Genomic DNA, 27,827 nt, shown 5'->3' with positions numbered 1-27,827 from the left:
GTAATTGGCAGAACCATACAAACCTTATGGCAGGTACATTGTATTTCCCTGCTCCGTTTCTTTATCTACATACCAAACATGCCATGAAACATACCAGAAAAAGTACCAAATGCTGCCATTTTTCTGCCTCCATTATCCGCCAAGCACTAGCAGACACTGGTGTTGAGTGTAACAGCTAGCACCCCGCTGGATGGGGAGAATAACTGCTAGTCTCTGATATGCAATGGACGACAAGCGAGTCACACTTCTTGTGTTAGTGGCTAGGCTGGGCCTGGTTATGGCTAAGGCTCAGTCAGACAGAGGGAGGGCCAGATATGGTGTAGATTGTAGACAGCAGTCGACAGTGACCTGGTGTCTGGTGAGACTGACAGTGACAGAAGGAGATCATGGAGACATGTACCGACCGTAGATGTACCAGGTGACTTGGGGTGCAAGTCAGGTGATCAAGTCAGAAATCGATGCTCACACACTACACAACCGAAGCACGCAGAGGACTGCAGACGAGGCAAAGTGCTCCTCCATTGTACATTACATGAAGACTGTCTGGAGACCAGTGGCGTATGGATGAACCCTGACCTGCACGGATCCACCTACCGGGACAATCCTCCACTCACTTCATTGGATGCAACACATCAACAAGACCCCGATACACATACAGAAGTTAGAAACGTTTGAAACGCTTCCCATATTTGTTCTTTTAAGTTTTAGCCAGTTCTGAACAAGAAGACCGTGCACTTCGTGGTCTTCGTGTCCGCTCAAGTACTTCCTAGCAGTAAACCGTGACGAACAAGTCGTCAGCCAGCGAGAGATAGCTGCTCTCGCTGTCAACGGAATTCGGTGAGGTATTCACTCGTCGTAATTTCACTCTGTATGACGTCAAGTCACAGGACAGGAGGAATCGCAATCATGCCGAGTACATACGCTGCTTGTGTTGTGCTGCTACTGGCACTGGTGTCGCTAAGCTCTGCGGCCTCGCCAGGCTTCCGAACCGAGCTCACCCAGAAAGGCCTAGATTACAGTAAGGCATTTGCACAGACAGCGGAACGTTAGATCTGCTCTTGGCTTCAGGACCACCTACAGGTCTCGATTTGATTTGGTCACAAAATGCTCCTCACGTCAGGCCCTTTGCCTATGAATGAAAGGGGGATGATCAACTGTTACTTCGCGCTATTCTAAATCTACCATTGTACGAAGGTCCGAAACACCACGTGCACAGCATATAGGTAGCCGCAAATCAATCTATTCCCCTGAGTGTATTCTGTGTGTGTGGCTTATTGAATGTTGAGCGAGACCCTCCCTGTTTCACAACAGTTTGACCATGGCACGGACGGGGAAGGGAAGGACAATAATATTATGTACATGATTGTACATACTTGTATATACCTTGCTAAAACAAGGTTACAAGTAGTTCAAACCAGCAAATGTGTGTCCTTCTGGGATAACAGTTTACAGTGGCTGGACCAGCAAGAGCTGGGAGGTACTCAAACACAAGTGTATTATGTGTGGCAAATGTCAAATACCTCCAAAGGACTAGGCTCATTTTCACACCTCAAAGCAGCAGCAGCCACAGTGAAGTCAAAATCCCGTGAGAACCCAAAGAGAACCCAAAGAGATTGCAATGTAGCAGCATACTCCAGCCCTCCTCCCCATGCAAGCACCCTTTCCACCCCATCTCCCCATGCAAGCACCCTATCCAGCCCACCTGCAAACACCTCATCCATGGCCCAGCAGCAGTACTAGCCAACCCAGTCAGTCGGCTCACACATCCACAGCCACCACCGCCACCACCAGCACCACCACCAGCACCAGCACCACCACCAGCACCACTACCACCACCAGCACCAGCACCAGCACCACCACCATCAGCACCACCACCACCAGCACCAGCACCACCACCACCGCCACCACCAGCACCAGCACCACCACCATCAGCACCACCACCACCAGCACCACCACCACCACCACCGCCACCACCAGCACCAGCACCACCAGCACCACCAGCACCAGCACCACCACCACTACCAGCAGCATCACCAGCACCACCACCACCACCACTACCAGCAGCACCACCAGCAGCACCACCACCAGCACCAGCAGCACCACCACCACCAGCACCAGCAGCACCACCACCACCACCACCACCACCACCACCACCACCACCACCACCACCACCACCACCACCACCACCACCACCACCACCACCACCACCACCACCACCACCACCACCACCACCACCACCACCACCACCACCACCACCACCACCACCACCACCACCACCACCACCACCACGGCTATTGACACACGGCATGGTGCAGTCGGGTGTTGCCAGACCTCTAGCATGCACATCATGACTGGCCGGGCAAAGACACTGGTTACAGTAACCCTTTTGGATCAGGTCACAGTGGAGTACTCATACTGGTATATCCACCACCAACAACAATGTGACGCATGTACAGTGTTGTTCAATAAAATCCGATCGTGTGAGTAGAGTGTGCGCCTTGTACCATTTTGCAGCCCAGTCAGTGTTTGCAGGTCTAGGGCTGCGCAACCCCCCCCCCCCCCCCCCCCCCCCCCGGCACGTACTTGAGTGACATGATCGGATCAGTTCCATTGAGCAGTACTGTACTACCGAGCACAATCAGTCATGTATGAACAGTCCATGATCTAACGTTAGGAACAGTGTGATGTTGATGTGTGGTCACTATATGAAACATAGAATGAGTAAAAGACCTCGGCTTCGCCCCGGTCTTTTACTCATTCTATATTTCATTTAGTATTGACTTATGCGGGCAATAATCAATACACCACTAAGCTCTGACAAATTGTTCAGGGATGGGAGGGGGTGGGGAGCAGCCAAAAATTAAGTTTGCTGTTTACTTGGTGAAAAGTTACTTTGCGCTGTTTAGGCATTTAAGTTTATTGCTCTCAGCAGTTCCCAACCAGTCTCATCTTGCTCAGTGCCGTCATTTGATGGCAATCACAAGATGGGATGCTAATGAAATAGTACTAAATTTCAATCTAAAGTACAATCTGATCTGGTCTGTCATGTTCAAGCTGTTATGTTCATGGGAGGCTCGGGCCGATCCATCAAAGTGTTCAAATTCACATCTCAGTGACATTAGTCACATTACTGTAATGCACTTGATTTCCACGAGGAGCAACCATGAAGCCTCTTCACAAGGAGGGGGGGGGGGGGAGGACAATCAATACGGCACAAAATCTATACCAACGCATATTTCAATTGTGCAAATTGCCCGCGTCCCTGCTAGTTTGTACGTGACGTGTGTGGGTTGCAATGAGGGCTGTGCCCCCCCTCCCCCCCCCGCAGCCGGTGTGGATTTACAGGAAGCGTGAGTTTCAAAGTTTGAAGAAAATGTTGAGCGGCTGCTGCTTGGATGACGTCTACACCATAGCTTAGTGGCAGAGCATCGCTGGCCATAGGCGAGGGTCCCTGGTGGTAGTCCTGGTGGTGGCAGTCAATTTTTCTTCGTACTTTTCACGTTTCAACCACATCAATCTTATGGATGTGAAAATCACGGTTACTGTTTGTTTCTAGTCGAAGACAATATGGCATCTATTGATAGATACATAACCAATCCACAACCATTCGACACCTATTCGTTTTGACAGAAACCTTTTTCTCCAGAATTCATCCATGACTACTTCTGGTAGATGATATGAGAAAATGAAAGGAGCAGCTCATGGTAGCAGAAAATAAGGCTACCATGCACAGGTGTCAAATGCAGCATCAAGGCTGGAGTCAGAAAAATGGTGCGAATGACAGCACCTATAGTCACCCCTTGCTCTTCTTGGCAGTGTCTGAATCTATACTAGTGTGCTGTGTGTTTTCGCTTTGCCACGTGGTGTCCTTTGCACCATGTTGCTGGCTCCCATCTTACGGCTGCATTTGACACCTGTACTGCATGGTAGCTTTATTTTCAGCTACCATGAGCTGCTCCTTTCATTTTCTCATTTCATCTACCAGAAGTAGTCACGGGGGAATTCTGGAGAAAAAGGTTTCTGTCCAAACGAATAGTTGTCCGTTGGTTGTGGATTGGTTGTGTTTCTACTTTGAAGTATAAATAATGTGTGTTTCTCTATATATTATCCAATTCTCCAGAGGCAAGCGATGGCTGTCTAGGGTCTATCTAGTAGAAGAGAAGTAATAAGAGGCAAAATGAAGAAGATCAGGAAAACTCATTTATAAGTGCAGTGAGCAGATGCAGTCAAAACATGCAACGCAGGCAGGAAGCTGAATTAAATTTTCCTGTATCGAGTGTGTGATCTTCTTTGGTTTTGTTTTGTCTGCATATAGTTCGCTCTGTTGGCCTGCCGATTCTCGAGCAGGAGATCGGTCAGATTACGATTCCTGATATCAGCGGTGATACGGATGATACCAGCTATTCCCTATCATCGTAAGGCCTTTGCTGAGGCATGTCGTTGTCCAGTGCATTGCTGTAGAAACTGACTTGGCAGATACCCCTCCCTCCTTCCCTCCCTCCCTCCGCTCCCTCCCCTCCCTCCCCTCCCTCCCCTCCCTCCCCTCCCTCCCTCCCCTCCCTCCCCTCCCTCCCCTCCCCTCCCTCCCCTCCCTCCCCTCCCTCCCCTCCCTCCCCTCCCTCCCCTCCCCTCCCCTCCCCTCCCTCCCCTCCCCTCCCTCCCCTCCCTCCCCTCCCTCCCCTCCCCTCCCCTCCCTCCCTCCCCTCCTCCCCTCCATCTCCCTCCCCTGCTTATACTGACATAAACCCAATGGGGATTTGTATTGATACTATTTAATGGGCTTCGGCTATGCGAATATTAGAGTATGTAAGGGTAGCAAACAGTGCCTAAATGCATGTGATTAGAAATTGCTGCATATTCTCACAATATCCTTTCTTTCCGACTTGGTCTTTGTTCTATTGTACCACAGGGACTGATTTTTGCAATTTTTGCTTGTTCTGTCCTTTCCAGCATTCGCGTGACGTCATTCAACATTCCCACGTCAAGTGTGGCCATTGTGCCTGGTACTGGTGTGACGGTGGCCGGGAGTGGTGCCACCATGACTCTCCATGGCAACTGGCACTATCGCATGGACTGGTGGTGAGTGATTGGTTGGTGTGTGCTGCAGCTATGCTATGGTACACGTATAAGATACCAACAAGTCTGTGACCGTCGTTATGCACTCTCAAGTATAAGTGCAGTGAAACTGCAGTGCACCATACTCCCAAGCAGGCTGCTTGGCGGATAATGCTCGGAAAATTGCCGGGCTTTGCTCGAACAGCATTGAAATTAGCAGAGCCACACAAAGCTTATGGCGATTCCTCGGATTATGTTCCTCTTCTGTTCCTCTTCTGTTCCTCTTCTTCCATATGGCAAACATGTATAACACATACCAGCAAGCAACACCAAACTCTGCCGCTTATTCTGCCGGCATTATCCGCTGAGGGCTACCCCCAAGGGCTGTGAAAAAAAGCTGTATTGCATACTAGTATATAGCCAAGGTACTCTATGCCCAAGGTTAATTGACTGGTTTGGTATAATGCAGGGTCCTAAAATATTGTGCTTTATAGCCGATAGTATGTCATATCCAGGGTATTGTATGCTGAAGTTTCTGCGTGCTATATGCAGTATGTTCCCGAGTATTGTTGATGCAATTGCATGTCGGTACCCAAAACATTGCACCCCCTCCCCCACCCCATCTCTCCCCCTCTTCCGAAAAGGTACCAATAAAGATGAAGAAAGCAGAGGGGTGCGGTGTAGGTAACTGGTATTACTTTAGTAATTTCCATCAAAGTTATCGTTCGTAAAATTATTGAAGAACGTAGGTGAGAAGCATGCACCTGTCATCTGAACCCGGGAGTTCTCGTACACGGGGTAAAGACACTACCACTCGGCTAGCAGACTTGTAGGCTGAAGGCAAGGGCCATTAGGTCCTTATAAACAATGCAGGACATACAAGTACGTAATCCGCGGGGCACTGAGTGCATCGGGCTAACAAAAGTACACAATAGCCAAAGAAATGGTCCTTGAATACTACAGTGCAAATTTCTGCTACATACATGTACAGTACACGGTGTGTGTGTGCGGGGGGGGGGGGGGGGGTAAGTGTGGATTCATTGTCTGACTTCAAGTGCTGGGCAGCTTGAAGAGTATTGAGCCTATTGACACTGCCTAGTAAGGCGGAGCCTCGGTGTGGCTGGATGGCGCCTGGTTCAGGGAGACGATGCAATGCATGTAAAGTGTGACAGGCGCGATGCCGAGTTTACCGCCCATCACATGTGTATTCGTGTGACTGGCTTTCTTCACAGGCCACACGTCTCGGACTCGGGTACATGCGATGTCAGCATCAGTGATGTATCCATGTCATTCACGCTTACTGTGGGTGAGTGGCACTGAGTTATCCGGCGCCGGCACTGTTTACGACGGGGGTATATAACGCAGTTTTACCTCTCTACGCTAGGACATAAATCAGATGTGGCCGTGTGCACTGGACACGGTGATGCATTTGCGTGGAAGCAAGCATCTTGAAAGTGACATCTTGCTTACATGGGGGGGGGGGGGGGGGGGGGATACGCCGGATATTATCTCCACGGGTGCAACTTATACAGCGGAAAATACAGCATTTCACGATCCTCTGTGTATTATTACTGAATTCAATATATGTGACTGCACTGCTCGGAATGAATATTTGCTGTGCTAAACTAAAGCAACTTCTATACAAGTCATGTAACTGTAAAGAAGTCAAGCAATCCTAGGTAGATGCAGCCACGTTTGACCAGCAAGCAATTGTCAGTTTCATTATAGGCTCTTTGCTCAGTCTACAGCAGCTTTCCAACTTTGCTCTCATTCTGATGTCAGGTGCGGATGCCAAAGGCCACGCAACAATCAGCTGTGATGCATGCTCTGCCAACATTGGACATATGGGTATTGACTTTCATGGTGGAGCTAGGTAAGCAGGCATGCACTCGCCATCGTTTAGTACAACACATTTCTAGTGCACATACATACACACACGTACATGCTGTCGGATGAGTGTTTCGCCATCGTTTAGTACAACACATTTCTAGTGCACATACATACACACACGTACATGCTGTCGGATGAGTGTTTCACACGAATCTCTGAGTAACATCGGAAAAGGACGTGGTTGCGTCATTGCTGTGTGATCATTGTACATACACATACATGTTGCTGTAGCATCATCTGCAAAACTAGCTGCAGCATACTGGACACAAACAGCACAGTGTACCCACTACACTGAAGTACACACACTACATCATCACAGATATGCATGGTTGGAAGAATGAAACAGTAGAGATCACAAGCGACAAGCACTATGGCCTGTGCAGAGGAATGATGTTTGCTTTTGTCTCGTTTTTCTCCTTGTGTTTTCTAAGCTTCCTGTACAACCTGTTCTCCAGTGAGATTGCAGGCTCCATCAAGGGTAGCGTAGCGCCTCAGGTAATGCAAACACTCTACATTATAGTTCATGCCGTCAAATTTGTTTTGTGCCGTCATTTTTTTAGATGTATGCGCACTGCACATTGTCTGTTCATTGGACCGCACTATTCAATCCTAATAGGAAAACAGTTTGTTCAAACTCCCCCCCCCCCCCCCTTCCCTCTCCTCCTCACTGGACCAGTTGTTTGTGCCAGAAAGCCAAGGTGCATTTGATGAGCAAGCAACTCTTGAACACATTGGTTAAGGCCTTCTGGTCACATCATGCACCGGTACATGTCGTGTGTGTGTGTGTGTGTGTGTGTGTGTGTGTGTGTGCGCACAAGTGTGTGCATGTATGTGTGCATGGGTGTATGCATGGGTGTATGCATGGGTGTACGCATGCGTGAATGAATTCCAATGTGCATATGTGTGTGACTGCATGCATTGTGTGTGTGTGCGAGAACAAGCACGGACCAAGGCCAGAAACAAGAGCCCGAAAAAGTACAGCCGTCCTCCACCAGAGCAGAAAACACACATAGTGTCAAGATGTTCAACTATTTGAAAGATTTTGCCATCGTCGGAAACGATTCCTCTCACGGCTGCCGTTCGAACTGATCCGTCACTCTCCACAACAGAGCGAACATTCCATGAGCCAATGCTCAGAGTCGTTCAAGTCGTCGTCTTCGTGTGATACTTTGTTCCACTCGCGGGCTTGCAAGGCCTCGCGAAGGACTCCGAGATGGAGGCAACGAGGAGAGTGTCGGCATTGTAACTATCAGACCAAGTCTCCTGTCGATGAATACCCCACCTCAGGCACTGTTGGCCTGGACGGCTGGGGACACCCCAGGCCGTCCACAACGGCGAGAACAAGCATGGACGGAGGCCAGAAACAAGAGCCCGAAAAAGTACAACCGTCCTCCACCAGAGCAGAGAACACACCCCAGCCGTCCAGGCCAACAGTGCCTGAGGTGGGGTATTCACCGACAGGAGACTTGGTCGGATAATTACGATGCCGACACTCTCCTCGTTGCCCCCACCTCAGAGTCCTTTGCGAGGCCTTGCAAGCCTGCGAGTGGAGCAAACTACCGCACGAAGACGACAACTTGGAACGACTCTGAGCATTGGCTCATGGAATGTATGCTCTGTTGTGGAGAGTGATGGACCAGTTCGAGCGGCCGCCGTGAGAGGAAGCGTTTCCGACGATAAGAAAATCTTTCAAATAGTTGAACATCTTGACAATGTGTGTGTTCTCTGCTCTGGTGGAGGACGGTTGTACTTTTCCGGGCTCTTGTTTCTGGCCTCCGTCCGTGCTTGTTCTCGCCATTGTGGACGGCCTGGGGTGTCCCCAGCCGTCCAGGCCAACAGTGCCTGAGGTGAGGTATTCACCGACAGGAGACTTGGTCGGATAGTTACGATGCCGACACTCTCCTCGTCGCCCCCACCTCGGAGTCCTTCGCGAGGCTTTGCAAGCCCGCGAGTGGAGCAAACTACCGCACGAAGACGGCGACTTAGAACGACTCTGAGCGTTGGCTCATGGAATGTTCGCTCTGTTGTGGAGAGTGATGGACCAGTTATAGCGGCAGCCGTGAGAGGAATCGTTTCCGATGATAAGCCAGAGCCATAGCTGCTGGAGATGGCTCTCTCGAACATGGTCACACTCGTCGTTCTATATTGTTGGCCCCGTAAGGGGACACGTGACCGTAATGGCAGTGTTTACCAGGACCAGGACCAGGACCAGATGTGTGTGTGTGTGTGTGTGTACGTGTGTGCGTGTGTGTGTGTGTGTATGTATGGATTGTGTCATGCCAAATCAGATCTGCAGTGCTGGCAAGAGTGCCATCAACACGCAAGGAAATGCCGCCCTGGAGAGCCTGCCGAGTACGGTATAGAGTCAGCCATCGCCTACTGTGACTGCCTTCTTTCCCTCTGTGTTCTATCCAAGCATACAATGCATGGCATGATGTTATTCATACAGTTGTTGAGTATGTGTCTCATCGCATGCTTAAATAAAGCATATCGGGAGCAAAAGTGGCAAGGGGTTTCGGATAGCTTTTCCAAGAAAAGCAAATGGTTTAACGTTCTTGTTGCTGCAAGCTATGGTGCCATGGTAAGACCCCACTTCCATGGTATGGAGTCTAAGACCAAGTCATCATAGTTGTAGTTCCAGTAAGCGTCCGTGCACTGTAGATACAGGCTCGTCAAGACTGCCTGTCATAGTGCCCATACTGAAAGCCGTTCACTTTGACGAGCTGTCCGTGCATCGTCACGGCTCGAGGTGGACTGTCATTGAAGGGCGTGATGGCTATGTCCACTGACTCAGCTATGTCTTGTGTATAGCCGGGCACTAGGCTTCGATTGTCTACAGGTCGTAGCATTGCAGTGAAGTTGGAGTGATCACTCTGAGACTCAGAACCATCATAGACAGCTCTACTTTGAGCTAACAGCAGCTCTACTCTGAGCTAGCAGCAGCTCTACTCAAGTTGAGCTTCAAACCAGTTGTTTCGAAACCTGCACCCCTCAATCCAAAGATGCCTCTTTGTTTCCTCGCTTGTGTGAGGGACGAGGGGCTAGCAAGCAGAATGCTGTGCTCTGGGGGACCACGAGCAGTGAGTGATTCAACAGGTTAGGTCAGTGTTTTCCCCTTCCTCTTCAACCAGGACACCACTGTCCAACTGGGTGTGATCCCGGTATAGTGATTGCCGGATTGCTAGTTGAGTTAGTGTTAGGGTAGCCGTTCATCACAAAGAACTTGAAGTGTAACACCTGGTCAAATGGGGCGGTCATCTCCAAAGCATATGATATGCTGCCAGAGTAAACTAAAGCCACTATTCTGCTTGCTGTGAATCATAATGGACGATGCCCCCCCCCCCCCACCATCCCCATCCTGGTGCACACATGCAGTAGGACAGTTGCTAGGGAACACATTTTGAGGTGAAGCAACTGTTCCTACCGCAAATGCATATGTGGAGTCACAGCAGTGTATGGTCGTAGACGTCATGTTCTATTGTGCGCTGGGGTGCCATTTGCAGTCATTGTTGCCATTGACGACAACACCGAGATTGACTATGGTCTGATAGCTCCGCCAGCCTATGACAATGTGAACTTCCTGGAGACTGTGCATAAGGTAAGAGTCAATGACTGCTTTCAAACATATTAGGGGCAGACCCGGGGAGGGGGGGTGGGGAATCCGGGGATTCCCCGGAACCCCCTAAATTTCGCAAATGTTCTACTGGAACTTAACCATATGCATGTACATGTACATGTATCAGCTACTCAGTTTTGGCTAAACTAGAACACCCCCGTAGAAATCTCTAGATCCGTCCCTGCACATAATATGAAGCAGGGGCGTCACACACGGTACGACCACTATGACCATGGTCGTACCACTTTTCGTCCAGGATGGTCCACCCAATTCATCCAAAAAAGCAATAAAAAAACTCAAGGATCTTCGGACTTGTACAAAACATCACAACTAACTTAATTTCATTGCAAGGAGCATAATACGGTTCAGACTTGATGCCTAGCAGCTAGCACCCCAAGACTCCAGGCGGATATCCATTGCGATAGGCGGTTGGAGTCACGGGTAGAGACAACCAGATGATGGATTCCTCACGGACACATTCACTCACTGCAAACTCGACGGAAACAGCGCTGGCGGCGATCACTGGGTCCAGAACTAAAAATTTCCAAGATCTACCATGTTACAATGGCGATCAGCACGGTAAGAGACACTACAAGCATGTCACTTGTCAGCTACAACATAATTATGTTCTTTCCACAACGACACCTACCTAGTACCTCTCGCTCCTGACAATCTACTGCAAGCTGATGCGAAAATGCATTACATCTACACCCGCGAACGCCGCTTCATTCTCCGAAGTTGGAAAGTGTTTGGACTGCTGTTCCACGGCGGCAGAACATTCTGCATCTGTTCACCGACACGACCCGTTTCACCAAACGGCTTACGATCGTTTCGTTCTCCGAATTTTCTGGTAGCAGCAATGCGTCCGCGACGACAGGACGAAAGTCTCTCGCAAACTAAAGTCCTGTTGGCACGAAGACAGAGAAGATTCCGCAAGCCCTTTCTTCTGCTTCCAGTGTTGTAGCTCTCCGGTCCACTGGCAGATCTTTCAATCCCACCGAAGAAAAAAAGGATCTTCTTCCCTCTCTAAAAATAACTAACATAATTACTTCGCGACTGTCCGCGGGCGGGCTATGTACATAGACAAGTGCATGCGGCGTGGCGCAGTGGCGCAGGACATGATATATGTTTTTGCACAGCGGCTGGCGCTAGAACTGTACTTCGGATTTTGCGATTTTTGGAGGGCGATTGTTTCCTTTTTGCCTTGGCCACCTATGATGTACAGAAAATACCAAAAAATCCATGAGAAGCGTTTTTTAGCTGGAGTGGGTTGTCTAATAAGTGCTAGGGGAACCCTCCTTTGCGGCTGTAGAGTGCTAAAACGTGCCCTGTTGGCCGAAAAATGCGGGGTTTTTCTCCGGGGGACACTCCCGCACCCCGGTCGTACCACTCCCAAACGCCCTGTAACACCCCTGTGAAGGCCTGCTTGTACGCCATATCGCAAGAGAAGCAACAGTTGTTGCTGCCGTTTACATTCCCAATTGTAAGTGTAGCCCGCTCTGATAGGGTATCCAGCTGACTCTTCTACTGTTGTCAAATTCCACTTGACCGTATCGTTTCACAGGGAGAGTTCTACCTCACCAAGCAGCCGACAGAAGCACCGTACGTTCCCGCGGCCCTGCCAGCTGCCAGCCAATTTGATCGCATGATGTACATCTGGCTGACGGCGTACATGGCCGACACAGCCGGTTACGTTTACGAACAATCAGGGATTCTCCACTACACCATCACACCAGCAATGGTAAGTCATACATGAATGTCTTACTGTTTGTTGTTTGTTGGTTCATCCGTCCGTCCGTCCGCCCATCCGTTTCCTTGCTTGCCTGGTTGTTTGTTAGTTAGCTAGTTTGAATATTAATTTTATTGACCAGTTCACTAGCCTTCGCGCGTGCGCGCAGGGGGGGGGGGGGTTAATGGGTTAAAAATTGGCCTGGCTTCAGAGGTCAGCTGTATTCAAAGACTGCAGTAGGCAGTCCTGAATGGTCCCTTTGGTGGTCGCTGAGAATATTGTTTCATCTCTATCATCATGTGAAAAGTATGTCACATGCACATACCTACACACAGCCAAACATATCACATACCTGCACATACCTACACATAGCCAAACATTCACTGACGACTGGACATGGGCAGGAAGAGGGGGAGGGGGGGGGGGGGCGAAGGAGGAGGAGGAGAATCAAAATACGGGCTTGAATTTATTTGGACCGTGCACTATGTCATAACAAGCAGGACGAGCTGCCCAGGCCTCACCCGAGACCGCTGCCGTCTCTGTGCTGCCTTCTCTATACATACGTATGTACACTCAGGGCCGGAGGCCGCTTCCATGCAGCGGTGCGGGCGAAGGCCCATCTTGAAGGGCGGCTGGGGGTCCTCCCCCAGAAAATTTTGGGAATTTAGATGGCAAATCCTGCACTCTGGGCGACTCCCTGTACAAAATCATCCATCGAAACTTCTTCTCCCCGGTTTTGGACGTTCCACGTGGACCGACTTTTTGGGAAGTTGGTACGGCCATGGCCGTACCGGCCGTACCAGTGGCGCCGGTCCTGATACTGTATATGTGCACATTCACATGTCTGAAGGTTTTTGGTTTCATTTATTAAAAAATAAATAAAAAGCAAGGTAATGTTCACCGTCTCACAAGTGCTGCAACCATATCAGCCTGTGTTGGTGATCTCACCTATCTAGTTATCATTATCTTCCTCTGCCGCAGGTGCCATCAAGCATCCCCATCAAACTAAACACGGAAAGTTTCAAAGACATCGTACCAGCGGTAAGTCATTTGCTAAGTACAAATACACTCCTCTAGAGATTATCATATTACCAACGGTTTGGCTTCCAAGAATGCCCGATGCACCGGAATCGGTCATGCTGTGTGTGTGTGTGTGTGTGTGTGTGTGTGTGTGTGTGTGTGTGTGTGTGTGTGTGTGTGTGTGTGTGTGTGTGTGTGTGTGTGTGGGTGTGGGTGTGTGTGCGTGTGTGTGTGTGTGTGTGCGTGCGTGTGTGTGCATGTGTGTGTGTGTGTGTGTGTGTGTGTGTCCCTTTCACCTCAATTACTCTCCTTGTTTCTTTTCCTTTCTCGCTGTTGTCTCCCGCTTCTGGGAGCGACGTGGCCATTTTGTGGCAGTTGTACATAGTAGTAGTAGTAGTAGTGTGTGTGTGTGTGTGTGTGTGTGTGTGTGTGTGTGTGTGTGTGTGTGTGTGTGTGTGTGTGTGTGTGTACAACAAGTGTGTGTGTGCTTGCGTAGGTGAGAATTTGATGTCTGGAAAAAATTAATCTGCTCTGTGTGTGTGTGTGTGTGTGTGTGTGTGTGTGTGTGTGTGTGTGTGTGTGTGTGTGTGTGTGTCTCTCTCTCTCTCTCTCTCTCTCTCTCTCTCTCTCTCTCTCTCTCTCGATCGATCGATCGATCGAACGAACGAACAAACGAATGAATGAACGAACGAAGTGTTGTTTGATGTGAAATAAGAATGGCATTGCACAAGTGCTGGGGAATTGTATTAGCTGCATTTTGACATACATATCATATAATGGTCGTGCGGTGCAAACCTCTAACTAAAGACCACCTGCCACTAAAGACCGCTTTGCTGGCACCAAGAGGTGGTCGTTAGTCACAGGTTTTACTGTACTATAATTGTACTGCTTGCAGTGCCGGGTATTACAGTATGTTGTTTGATAACGTTATTCTAACTTACTGCAGCTGTACAAGGCTTTCCCTAACATGCCCATCAACCTGGCCGTCAACAACACAGCACCGATGACAATGAACATATCGGAGACTCTCATCACGGGCCTGATCCCTGGCACGGTTCAAGTTCTGGTGCAGCAACCGAACGGCACAGAGGCCGAAGCCTTTGTTCTGAGTGCGGTAAGCGAGGGAGCGCTCTCTTTATTTCATGCGACACATGTGCGGGCCAGCGACACCAACAAGTGACTTTTTCAGCCAGCTAGTCTTGAGTTACTATTTCCACTCAGTGAGTTTCGATATTTTCCGGAGTATAAGCCGCACTGTGAATACTTGTAATTCACCTCAAAAAAGATGATAATGCTTAATTAAGAGAGCATGTCTGAGAATACCAAAGTACGTGTGCAAGCGGATCTCTCCGATTTCGCTCAAATTTTGCAGGTAGGTTCCCTTTGGGGTGTGGATCGATTGTGCCAAGCCCTTGAAAAGGTTTCTGAAGGGAACCTTGAAATTTGCATACCCCTCAAAAATGGCCGAAATATCACATTACTTATGGGTCTAGAAACGAGTCACGCCACAGCGTATACGAACAAGCTATGAACAAAACTCCATCAAGCCAACATTGCCTCACCTTAGAAGAGTTCCTGGAGTAGTACCGCTTATCCACGCCAGCATCCCAGAAGACGAGGTCCATCATCCCCTGACGCCACAAATGATCGTCTTGAAAATAGCCAATTTACAAGCGCTGGCAAAACAGCCAGCTACGTCCTCAATTGGCCAGAACTATACACCGGCAGATAGTAGAACACCTCTTCTAGCGCTGAGGACATGTCCCCCATCTTCCTTTTGGGGTTTTCTTGAAATAAACTTTTTTGAATTTTTCCACTCGACCATGCTGAAATACGGCCAAAGTCATACCTGCGCAGGAAAGCTCGCCCCTCCGCGACGTCTCCTCAGCAATTTCTACTCCAACACTACTCCCAAGGCCGCAGAACAAAGTGTAGTGTTGACTCTGACAAGGAAAAGCAGCGGTGATCACTTGTCATTCCAAACGACAAGCTTCTCCTTGCGCCACCAATAATTTTTTGTGCGACTGTTGATGCAAAAGTGACTGAAGGCCTGAGCGCAGTTTTTGAATTTTATTGCAAGATGCACGGTGAAATCACGTGCCTTGTGACGCAAGAATGCCAAGTCGCATGGCCCACGGCTCACGAGATTTCAGAGTCACCTTGGTCAAGTGCGCTTGTTACTCGCCTTGAACGCGCGTTGGTCTGGAAGTGATCACACTTGTGTTGTTACTGCGCTCAAGAACACGCTGACCGTGTTGCAGGCCTACGAACCGGGACTTTCCCTGACCATGTAGGTTGAAGACCAGTGAAATGATGATGAAATCACATTCTTTATGACGTAAGAAATCTCTCATGCAATTCACGCGACAAGTGCGTGCAGCCAGTGCTCGCGTGCCAGTCAACACAAAGGGACCGAGCTAGCCGCTTTTGTCGAGCATCGACATGAAAACAAGGGACTTTTACTGTTGGACTATGTTCGGGATTGCAGGAGGTAAGTGTGAAAGACGAATAACTCTCCATGCTGTACGGGGCATATTTCAACGGCTTGCTGCCATTGCAACACTCCTAGGACAGTTTGTGGGGGTTCTCAGCAGTTCAAGCAGGAAATGAAGCTCATCTTACCTCTGCCGGGCCATCATGGTCTGTTTCGAGTAGCGTTCCAGGCACATTCGCGATCGATGGCCGCGTGCAGGAAGCGTCATCCTACGTCACAGAGCACGCGATCTCACCGTGCATTTTGCAATAAAATTCAAAAACTGCGCTCAGGCCTTCAGTCACTTTTGCATCAACAGTCGCACAAAAAATTATTGGTGGCGCAAGGAGAAGCTTGTCGTTTGGAGTGACAAGTGATCACCGCTGCTTTTCCTTGTCAGAGTCAACACTACACTTTGTTCTGCGGCCTTGGGAGTAGTGTTGGAGTAGAAATTGCTGAGGAGACGTCGCGGAGGGGCGAGCTTTCCTGCGCAGGTATGACTTTGGCCGTATTTCAGCATGGTCGAGTGGAAAAATTCAAAAAAGTTTATTTCAAGAAAACCCCAAAAGGAAGATGGGGGACATGTCCTCAGCGCTAGAAGAGGTGTTCTACTATCTGCCGGTGTATAGTTCTGGCCAATTGAGGACGTAGCTGGCTGTTTTGCCAGCGCTTGTAAATTGGCTATTTTCAAGACGATCATTTGTGGCGTCAGGGGGTGATGGACCTCGTCTTCTGGGATGCTGGCGTGGCTAAACGGTACTGCTCCAGGAACTCTTTTAAGGTGAGGCAATGTTGGCTTGATAGAGTTTTGTTCACTGCTTGTTCGTATACGCTGTGGCGTGACTCGTTTCTAGACCCATAAATAATGTGATATTTCGGCCATTTTCGAGGGGTATGCAAATTTCAAGGTTCCCTTCAGAAACTTTTTCAAGGGCTTTGCACAATCGATCCACGCCCCAAAGGGAACCTACCTGCAAATTTTGAGCGAAATCGGAGAGATCCACTTGCACACATACTTTGGTATTCTCAGACATGCTCTCTTAAACTACAATGGTCAAATGAAACGTGGAATACAGGGTAGATGTCTGTATTTCGTGACAAAAAAATCTGGGTGCGGCTTATACTCCGGAAAATACGGTATTCAAATTGTCCATATTACAATTCATTGCACATGTGCTGTGTGGATCAGGGACTGGGCTGGCTACAGAGAGTGGGACTCTTCCCAACAATTACTCCTGGCTGCAGGCATATTGTTTGTCAATATTGATGGATGCTAGCTAAGTCGAATGGTGCCTGCACTGGATGCGCCATGTGCCAAATAGTGTGTGCAATATCAGAACTGCTAACACAGCATATTATGTGTTACTCTTCTCTCCGTGGCGGCGTGTCCAGTTGATCCACGCCAATGCCACAGCGTGGACACACTCTAACAACAGCAAAGTCTACGTCAGCGCAAAGGCCGTCTACATGTTGTAAGTAGCACAACGCGCCTTGCTTGATTCCATTGCAGACACTCGACGGGGAAAGACTGATCAATGAGCATTGACGGTGCCATGAGAACCCGCCAGGAATTCAACGATACACCATGATGGGAAACACTAGGAAACACCAGAATGCAACTACACTGCACTTATGTACTATAGTCTGGTCAGCGAAACTCCACCGTCTTACTTTCCGATAGCATAGCAGCGGAGCGTTCTAACATGCTCGTGTCCAGCCCAATGTTAATTGTACAGTCGTGCCCAAAGAAATCCAACCCACGTGCTGAAAGCAGCGCCAAAGCTCCTGCAGGCCCTGCGGCTCATGAGGCCCCTGCGACCCTCAGATCGGTTTTTGGAGCATGCATGATGTAATTGAAATGGAAACGCAGAGCTGCTTTTGACTCAGTTGTGGATGGGATTTCTTTGGCCACAACTTGACTAGGGTTATGCAGTGTCTGGAATCAGTTATTTTAATGACTAAGTATGAGGATGAACTTCACTTGTCATCATTGCAATAGTCGAAAGTGAGTTGGAGCATCTAAGGGGAAAGCAGGAGCGACTGGAACTTGACGTGATGTGTGTTTCACTGCCAGGCTACCTATTTCAGCTGTCCTTGAGGCAGGGTCTATGCACCCTCGCATATGGCATATTTGAGCTGAGCCAGCAGATCGAGGCTGCTACTGCGATTGTAATTGCATAAGTGTCGGATCATATAGAATTTCCCAGTCCGGGGTCGAAATGCACATTGCTTCAGGTACTATGATCTTGTGTTATTTCCCTACTAGATGCTATGATTCCCAGATGCTAAGACTGCAGTCCAGACACACATGTACAGAGCCAATGCATTTTGTTCTACACCTATACTCAGATACGGTGCTGTGTTCTTTGTTCTTGTGTCCGTGCAGTACTGAGTTATCACTGGTGTCCACCAACATTGGCCAGTTTAACGTGAGTGCACAACGAGACAAAGAGATGCAGTGGTTAAACATGATGTTGTAAGAGCATAATTATGCACACCCCAGACTTTCTAGAAAAAGGCTCAGCGGCTATTTTCTGGATCAGTTCGGATAGTAAATCTAGCCAGTCTTTGTGGTCCACTTCGCAACAATAACACACACAGAAGTCTCTGCTGTGAGCATGGTGGCCATACAATCTGAAGCTGTATGTAACCATACAATGGCCCACGACGCACACACCACCCCTACGTTTTTTAACTAAAAAAGAAAACAGTCGTAGCTGCAACAGCCACATGGCCAATAAGAAAAACCAATATGGTATATCGATAAACACACACCCCGGCAGAAGTCAGGGGTGGGAGGGTGGGATACAAACTGCACCAACGAAAAGCCACTGCGAAGTGACAGGAATGCGGTCCAGCACAACATTTTTGCTGACGCAAAAAGTTGTGGGGAAATCCCAAAATCGGTGCGATTTTGCATGAGCCCAAATGTTCAAGTTACCCACAAAGACACACGCTTTCCAACTCTCTTTGGCCGTTGGAAAGCGTACCATCACTTGAACCTGTTCAAAAGTCAAAATTTCTCCACAACTTCACACAGACGGTCCTGCACCCCCCCCCCCCTAAAAATCCATCCGCCGCCCTGTTTGAAAACTGATGATTCTGGTCTACGCAGGCGAATACACGTGGGAATGCGTGCCGGACTGCGACAAAATCAAAGCCTTCATATAATTTTCTGTTGCATGGTCGAGTTTGGCTCAGCCTTCGTCACCTCAACACAGTATTTCACTCTTCAAGTCATGCAGCAGGAACACATGATAAAAGACCTGGATGATCTGTTTGTAATCCTCACGCACGATTCCATTGGCATAGCCGGTTTTTATGTAGCCACTGTGTGATAATGTGATATGGCATTCTCGTGCTCCTACTGCATTGTGCTAGGTTGCTCTGCTGGATGTGGCGGTAAACGCACTCGCAGGCCTCGGCGTCATTCCGTTTATCAACTGTAAGCAATGTGTTGCATTATCTCACTGTGTATTCATGCTGTATGTGGTATGTCTTCCTTAAGGTATGATGTTGATAGAGTCAACATGTTCTCCAACCTTCCTTCCCTTCCCACTACAGAGGATTTGTAAATGAAGCCTGAGCTTCGCCTGTCTACTTGGAATGCACCTCAAAGTCCTTGATCATGTCTATACTGTAATCTATCATGTTAACGACCGTAAGGCGTTAGAAAAGGATTGATGCGATCTCGTAAGTGACTTTAGAAAGTCAAAATCCAGCCTGGTTCATTCAATGAGGGAACAGACATCTAGACTCAATATGTATTGAACCCTGTTGATGGGATGCATGTATGTCGATGTGTATCTATTTTTTGGCATGTCTTTGTGTGAGTGATTGATTGATTTTTGTGCATCCCTCCTCCCAGAGGCAAATGTTGGTTTTATACATCGTGCAACTGCTCAGCATTATTTCCATAAAATTTAACAATAATTGACATACTGGTGGATAGACTATGCACACACGCACACAAATGTGGACAGCCCTTGTCTGACCCCCGAGTGCCATTCATGTTCATCATACTGTATGATTTCCAGGGGAGATATCTGTCTTTGTTCTCGGTTCGGCGGTGGATATACTCCCTCCTCTCACCCAGTGGAGTCTCACGCGAACCGTGATTTTTTTATTTTATTTTTCACCCAATGGTCCAGGAAACACACCTCTTCCCACTGGACACATCTATCATCTTTCCCTGTCAAGTTCTCATGCATCACTAGTCATGATGCTGTGGCGTTCACTATGCACCCACGTTTGTTTAGTTACAATTGTAGGGTGTTGCCCTAACCTATCCATTCTTGTTTCTGTTACAGCCTACACTGTTCCGGGCATTGAGATACCGATCGTGGACGGCGTCGCTCTGGTCAACCCAACCCTACAACTGGGCCAGGTCAGTGAACTAGCACACAGATAGAAGTATGCACCCCCCCCCCCCCACACACACACATACACACACACACATACACACACACACACACACACACACACACACACACACACACACACACACACACACATACCATGTACCATGTAAACGCCCGTCGTAAGAGAAGCACGCAAATCTGCAAATGCACTGGATGTGCACCCACAGATTTTCTCTTTATAGCAACGATAGCGGATCTGATTCTGATTGAAACAGATCAAGACAAGCGCCAGATAACTGTCTAATCCACACAACTGGCGAAGCCATGTGAATCGACCCCCCAATGCACACCTGGTCTACACCACACGGAGTACATCGGAATAGGACGGCCAAGACAGTTACCTATGCACACCTTACACTTGCTGGGGTAACCAGTATAGACAGTACGCTGCTTTGATAAAAGCAGACACTAGATGCACTGGTACCTTGAAGTGAAATTGGAGTTATTTTACCAACCAGCCTCGGCAACTGCACATACACACACACACACACACACACACACACACATATGCATGCGCGTGCGCCCACGCACACACCATGCACACACACACACACACACACACACACACACACACACACACACACACACACACACACACACACACACACAAACATACACACACACACAGCGCACAACCACGCACTATAGTTTCTAGGCTGTCATTTTACTAGCCTCCAATTGCTGTTTAGGCGGGGCTGTGGGCCAAGCCTGCTTGTCAAGTCTAGTCAACATATAGCCAGCTAGTGAATCACTTCTAAAAACTCTCCCATGTGAGTATTCTATGTTATTAAAGCGTACGTGTAAAAAAGGCTAAATAGCTGGTGCAACAATTCAACAACATGCAAAGAGACCAACTTGAATGGCACAGTTCACACATGTACACTGACATAGTCATGTGGGTAGTGGCAGGGCTGCAGTAGCTGGGAACAGCTGCATCGTGTGTAGGCCTAGACTGCGGTTGTTGTCCTGGCACATGGCATTGTACTGGTTTCAAGTTCCAACCCCATCCCGGTATGCTTGGATAGCCGCAACTTACTAGGTAGCCTTCAGTTGAGATGGGGAATGCACTCCCTGTTTCGACCGTCACGGCAGGGGACTGTCTTTCCTTCGCTGTTCATGCCCGTGTGTCTTGGCATCATAACCCTGCCTCTGTCTGTATCAGGCATCATAGCCCTGCCTCCATCTGTACCCAGCATCATTACAATTGCCGTGTGGCTAACATGCCTTCCTCTTTGCACCGCATGTTCAGCCGTAAACTCACATGATTTCATTTCTTACCAATGTGCGTGTCAACAGCAGATCTTTGGAACACTGAATACCCATGCATACTTGTGGGCACACATGTAGCTTTGCAGTTCCACCCGTTTATATTGGGAAGACAGACAGGAGTCTTGCTGTGTTGTCCGTGTCACATGACAGAAAACCTTACGTATATCATTGAGTGTTCGCTCGTACACTGTGGGTGTTTCAGACCAGGAACTCTTCATTCCAGTATGTGTGCAGTCATGTATCCATTTCAGACACAGGTCTTGGGACACTGCATGTGCATGTACAGTTGTGTTCATACAGTTGTGTTCGGATACATCTGGCCGCAGACACTGCTCACGCACAACTGTTCAGACCAATTGTCCAACCTGGCAAAGTTCTTATATCCGTGTTGTGTTATTCATTGCCTAGTCTCGTCCCTCCGTGGGTAGAGCATGTTCATAGCTGATGTGATTTTTGGCACCTCAAGTTTAGAGTTTGGGTGAGGTTTTTGGGAGGCTGCTGGTCAATGCTGTCAGTGCGAGGAGCTGTTTTTGGCAGCTGACCTTGCCTCGCAGTGTCCACATGTGGTTGAGAGTTGTCAACACCATCATGCACGTTCCGTGTCATCTGTGTTCTCACTGTTCTGGTAAACGCACACTGTCAGGCTAGGCCATTAGTAAGCATACAGTACAGAAGAGTAATAGTACAGCCATGGAGTGAGTTCAGCATGGTGATGTGTTGAATGCACCAGGGCAAAGCTGTGCAGGGCAGCAAGGCCCCAATATAACTATTCCACTACGGGAACCCGCTGTCATTTAGGCACGCGCCTCTGTGGATACTTTACACGCAGTCTTTTCAAACATGTCAGCCCGCTGAATGCTCTGAATAGATCAAACATGCATGTCTTGACTGCTGGCTATAAGCCTATGACAGCCTTGCCATAAACAGGTACAGAACACCTGCAGACGATCTGCAGACATGTCAGGATCTCTCTGCTCAACATGCCTATAAAAGGACATTGTGCGCAGCATAATGGACATGGATGTCACACCATGTCCGTACATGTATGTAACTGAGTAGCTCATTATTATGCGTGAATGCATAGGTTGCGATCATACCCTGGCCTGGGTGAACTCCTTATCCATGCATGTACATGTACATGAATAATTGCAGCAGAGTCATCATTTTCTATACGAACGTTATAGGCTGCTTGGAATGATCATCAGGACAGTGGTGCGTACATTTCTTAATTAACATATCAGAGCATCTTGCCAGGCACATTTCACTTTCATACCAAGCTCTCCTCCCCTTCCAGCAATATACATATACCTATAAAAGATGGGAGTACATGATTGTACACAATCCCAGACTCAATGAAGTAATTGCACTTTACATGTAGATGAAGTAGCAGATGAAAGAGCATGGCAGCATGTCACTGATGAACCCAGGGACGTGGGGGCACTGGAAGATCACCATAACTGTTACTTGCACAGCTGGTGCTAGGAGTCCTGATGCATGTACCACCACATGTACATGTACCAGTGCAAGAGATCTCGAGAGTGTGCATGGGTGCTTGTAGTTGTAGTTTTACTGTTGTAATGCATGGATATAGATATGCAGCAGACATACCTACTGTAGCTGCAGGGAACAGCACATTGGCTATGACTTGGACTATGCCCATCAATATACCTATTAGTATGAGATGTTCCAGAACTCAATACCTTCAGGGGTCTGCAGAAGAGAGAAATTAACCTAAGGGTGCATGCACCTGTAGAGATTGATGTATGCGTAAGTGTGTATGGTATTTCAGGACACACGCAGCTGTGCAAACGAATACACTGAGAGTTTAGTCAATGTGGCTGCTTGGGGCTTAGCTTGAGAAGAAGAATGCTGACTCTCTCTGCCATGTACAAAGTACGAGTCATATGAGTGATATGATGACAATCAGTAGACTGGAACTGGGCCTACAAGCAGTGACTGTGTGGCTTGAAGGAGGAAGAGGAGGAGAGGAAGGGGGGGGGGGGGGTAGTGGTGATGCTGACAACGTAAACAGACTGATAAGGTTGATGGTGCACCGCTGTGCCACCATATGTGTGTATGTACATCGTGTCAGTAGTTGGTATTTTGTCAGTCGATTGTCTACTAGGCAACATCACGGGCGTGCACCTGCCGTAAAGCCAGCTTGCCTTCAAGGAGTCCACGGACTGTGCACAGTGATTCTTGCAGTCATTACAACAATTATTGCTCCTTTGCCGGGGAGTCAGGCTGAAGTACCCAGGATCTATACAAGGGTATATTGTTCTTTGACGTCTGCCTATACTAAAGAACAGTGATATCAAACTGTGGGATGTTGTTTGATCTCAAAACATAAGCCAGGGTCCGTGGAGTTCCGGTGGTGGCAGTCAACCTTTCCTTCACTGGTTTCCCGTTTTCAACTCCCTCAAACTTATGAACAGACCTGGTTTTGCTCTCAAGCCAAAGCTCAGGACCAAGTAGGGCATAGTAGCATTGGTACGTGTGTTGTGAAGGGCTCCTTCAGCCTCAGCTTCAGTGCATAACAAATGTTCCCCTTGGTGATAGTTAATATAAGTTAAATCCCCCCATATAACAAAGCCGCATGCTGACTACCAGAGAGAATGCTCTCTTCCAGCGCATGACAACTGGCAAGAAATGGGACAGGAAAGCCATTGGCATTGGCAGCCCAACCTGGCCTAGCCTGCACCGATGTCAGCAAATATGGTGCAGACTCAGCAGAGCATGCCTGGTGTGACTGTGACTATGAAGTACATGATTGTACATGTGTGATGGGTTAATTTTTAATTGAATCAAGCTAAGAGCCTGCTAGCTATGCATTGACCTGAGTCACCAACCACTACGTAGTTGTACACGCATGCAGTATCACATGGTGTACATAGTCAGTGGAGATTCATAGTCCAATAATTCATATTGCTAGTGCAGTGCTGTGTGGATTCTCCACTACTGGAGTCAGTTTTGTTCCTAGGCCATTGCAGAGGCTGGAGAACTCCTGAGGCCAAAAGTGCTGATTTACAGGTACAATCATTCTAGTCAATGTACCTGTACCTGTATTATGGTTATTTTTCAAAGCATACCGCTGAGCACAGCAGTGGCTGCAGTGCAATACAATAGCTTGCCACTGAAAGGATTTGGGATAGGTCACAGTACTGGTGCTCTGACATTCCTCCAGTACGGAACGAAAATACCAGAAAATGTGCACTTCACAAATCCCAAGTACTTTTAGCACTGGTGACTGCTTCTTCTGCTGCTGAAAGTACTTATATTGCTGCTGGCCTGCACAACTGGGCTGGTGGCTATCCCTGTTGGCACTATGACTGCAAAAAGTCTGCATGCTGTCCACAACCCCCTGTCCTGCGTTTCACACAAAGCTGGGCCAGTATAGAGCCTATTACTAGCCTATACCATAGTACTAGCATACGGTCATGTAGGTGCTTGTGCTCGTATCCATGGTATCGGGTCCACTGCATCAGCTAGATTCAAAGTCAAAGAGTACTTCAGGCTGGTGACAATGTTGAAGACACTCTGCACTAACACTACAGTCTACACTGGTCTACCATGGTCTACAGGCACAGGAAGTTGCACATGATTAGGTTACGGTGCCAGTGACTCCGAGATCCCATTGACACAGGATACCTGGATACCAGCATCCACTGCCGGTCACCGGGGAGGATTGAGATGCACTGTAAATAGAAGGCGCCGTTCTCAAATTTCTCTTTTCAGTCCTGTGCATCTTGCAGCAGCCATGTTGCAGTAAAGCCCATTCATGCATCGCAACAGGGTATCCCCACGGCCTGCTTGTGACTAGGAATGTCCCACCCAACTATGACAATGTCCTTGGTTCTGATGTTTGATTATGAAGCGAATATGCCATTGTAATATCGGCCAAGACTATAAAAAATAACTATAGTGTTGGCCAGCAGCTTGGGTGTCAGAAGGAAACTTTGCCGGCATGTCCAAGCATGCACTGAAAGGCACCTGGGACCTGAGTGTCACGAGTACTTAGACTTACTTGGAATTCAAGTTCCTGAATACAGGAGGTGGTTATACAGAGCGGCAACAAGACACAACTGGCTAGTTTGTTGCAACTCTGAGTTTCCTGCTATGCCGGCATCACTGAAAAATAGCACGGGTTCGCGTATACTATAGGGCGGGTCAAGAACTGCCTTTCCACTTCCATGAGACGCCACAGCTCCTAAACGGTGGAGGAGGATAGATCAGATTCATCAACCAGAGGCCAAATGCCGAAATCCCATTTTCAGTTATCAGGCAACATAAAAATGCTGTTGGCCACACATGGTTCCTTTAAAGTCCGGCACCATTTATACTACGGAAATTACGCTGGATTAGGGATGGGATCGGGAGGGCGCTTGAAGTAACAAATCTGATTCATTGTGGCAGGGGGCATGAAGAGGACATTTTTGGCTGCTGATAATTGTGCTGGTTTATAAGTTAGAGGGTGCTGGATTGTAAAGTGTTCAACTGTTGTTTAAAGGGGAATGACTGTACTAGTATTTATGCCAGGAGAAATATTTGTGAGGAGGTTATAGTAATAATAGTATGACTTCTACATGTGTGGCTTATGCCAGTGTGTCTGGTATAAAGACTGTCTAGTGAATGTGCTGGCTGTTGTGGCCCTGGCCAGGCCAGCATGCCAGAGCAGCACATGGCAAGTATTATCATGATTAAGTTGATGGCAGACTTTGACTGCATGACTTGTGTTGGTATAGATAGACTGCAAAGTGCAAACAGAAGAAGAATTCTTCTGCGCTGTATCAGCACTTGATGAGTGAATGATGGGCATCTTGATGGTATTGACTTTGTAGACCACCATGACATTGCCTATACTACATGAACTATGAATACCTAGACTAGATCATTCACTAGACTAGAGTTAAAAGTTAAAACTGTTAGCATTAGCATTCTGCACGCAGCAAATGGCAGCAGGCAGGGTATGCCGTATCATGCTGGGAGTAGTGGCACAGTCCACTTGTCTTGCATTGAATGCGGCTCAGTGCTCACTAATCACTAATCACTCTCCGGACAGCTCCGTGACATTCAACAATTCATCATCACCAAACCAAACACTGCAGCTGAACTGACTGCAAGGGATGCAGGCCCAGTGTTACTTATGCCTGTGCCCTGGACTAAAGACCTAAGAGTATGAGTATATTGATGCCAATACTATGTTTTTGTTTGGAACTTCTCTTGCCAATAAAACGGTAAGTACAAGTTAGTTGTATTGCTGCAGCAATACAACTTACTCACCTTTTATTGGCAAGTCCCAGAGAAAAGTAAAGAGCCGATTCCAGCCCCTTGCACACAAGTACAGGTCTATTCTGATCTGGACTGTTGACTTGATCGTACTGCAGTGGAGTTAGCTGTGTCTGTGGCCCTCCTGACACATCTATCAAAGATATCCCCCAGCCACCAGTGCAGGACAGGCAATGAGACTGACATGAGCTCTGATTTGTTTCTGGCATTTTCCAGGGTTACGCTGTAGTGGCCACGGACTTCAGCTACAAGCCGTCCTACAAGTTCAAGAACTGATAATGAATCTGGCTAGGGATTGTCCAGATTTGCTCTTGCTGGACAAATTAGCAAGTCATTATCCGCCCCGCATCAGTGTGCGAGTGGAAGCGTCACTAGCAGTGCTATCTCCTGAGCTAGCGATAGCCCTGCTCAGTGCTGCCTTCTGGTCCCATGCTGTGTCTCTTTATGGCTTTTATAGTTGTCACCTGGAAATATCACTGCTCTCCGGTAATACGCCTAAGTGCCTGGACATCCTTACTGGCATCTGTCAACCCTATTCCCAGACATCATAATAACAGTCACTGTATACTGTACTCGTTTGAACCATGCTAACTTGTGAAAATAATTCTCACGTAGGTTTTGTATTGCAGGTACGTGTAGGTGGGATGATGATATTGATGACCTCTGGACGGCCATTCATCTGTTGATCTACCGATACGTGCCACTATTCAAAGTAGAATCTACTACAAAACAGTTTAAGTAAAATAGTTACTGTTCTCCTTCAATCTTCCTTCAGTGTTTGGTTCTGTGCTTTCATTCCGCTGGCATCTCTGTCTGTGTGGGCATTCGATATGACTAACCCCTGGCTGGGTGTCACGTCCATGGCATTGGTGCTTTGTGACGACGACCTATACTATTATTACGATTGCGTCTTTCCCAAGCTGCTTCTAGCATCTGGAATACTATTAGATCTACCGGTACTTCTGTGACGGAGACTTGACCTCCAGCGTGGGTAATGCATGGGCGTTTAAAAACCAGGGAGCATCAGCCACCGGTATTGTTGCTTAGTTATAGTTATACTACTCTCTG

The 27,827-nt window shown here is 48.1% G+C and overlaps 1 protein-coding gene across 1 annotated transcript; it reads left to right on the top strand.

Moving 5' to 3' along the window:
- Positions 1-626: 626 nt before the first annotated feature.
- On the top strand, positions 627-27,827 carry LOC135815912 (bactericidal permeability-increasing protein-like). Its single transcript, XM_065329264.1, has 16 exons — positions 627-1,018; positions 4,316-4,415; positions 4,951-5,079; positions 6,288-6,361; positions 6,838-6,928; positions 7,377-7,440; positions 9,234-9,297; positions 10,449-10,543; positions 12,126-12,302; positions 13,272-13,331; positions 14,257-14,424; positions 17,176-17,255; positions 18,170-18,212; positions 19,165-19,228; positions 20,094-20,170; positions 26,976-27,827. Exons 1-16 carry the CDS (start codon positions 871-873, stop codon positions 27,033-27,035), a joined length of 1,494 nt encoding a protein of 497 aa, XP_065185336.1. The 5' UTR covers positions 627-870; the 3' UTR covers positions 27,036-27,827.

This window comes from Sycon ciliatum, chromosome 4, assembly GCF_964019385.1.
Source record: "Sycon ciliatum chromosome 4, ocSycCili1.1, whole genome shotgun sequence".
Taxonomy (NCBI): Eukaryota; Metazoa; Porifera; class Calcarea; order Leucosolenida; family Sycettidae; genus Sycon; species Sycon ciliatum.
This window is presented reverse-complemented; position numbering and strand designations above follow the sequence as displayed.

Excerpts from the sequence above, each read along its gene's own strand:
- LOC135815912 (XM_065329264.1), top strand. The coding sequence starts at position 871 with ATGACGTCAAGTCACAGGACAGGAGGAATCGCAATCATGCCGAGTACA. Across the intron at positions 9,298-10,448 it reads CGCCCTGGAGAGCCTGCCGA|TCATTGTTGCCATTGACGAC; the intron begins GTACGGTATAGA and ends TGCCATTTGCAG. Across the intron at positions 13,332-14,256 it reads TCAAAGACATCGTACCAGCG|CTGTACAAGGCTTTCCCTAA; the intron begins GTAAGTCATTTG and ends AACTTACTGCAG.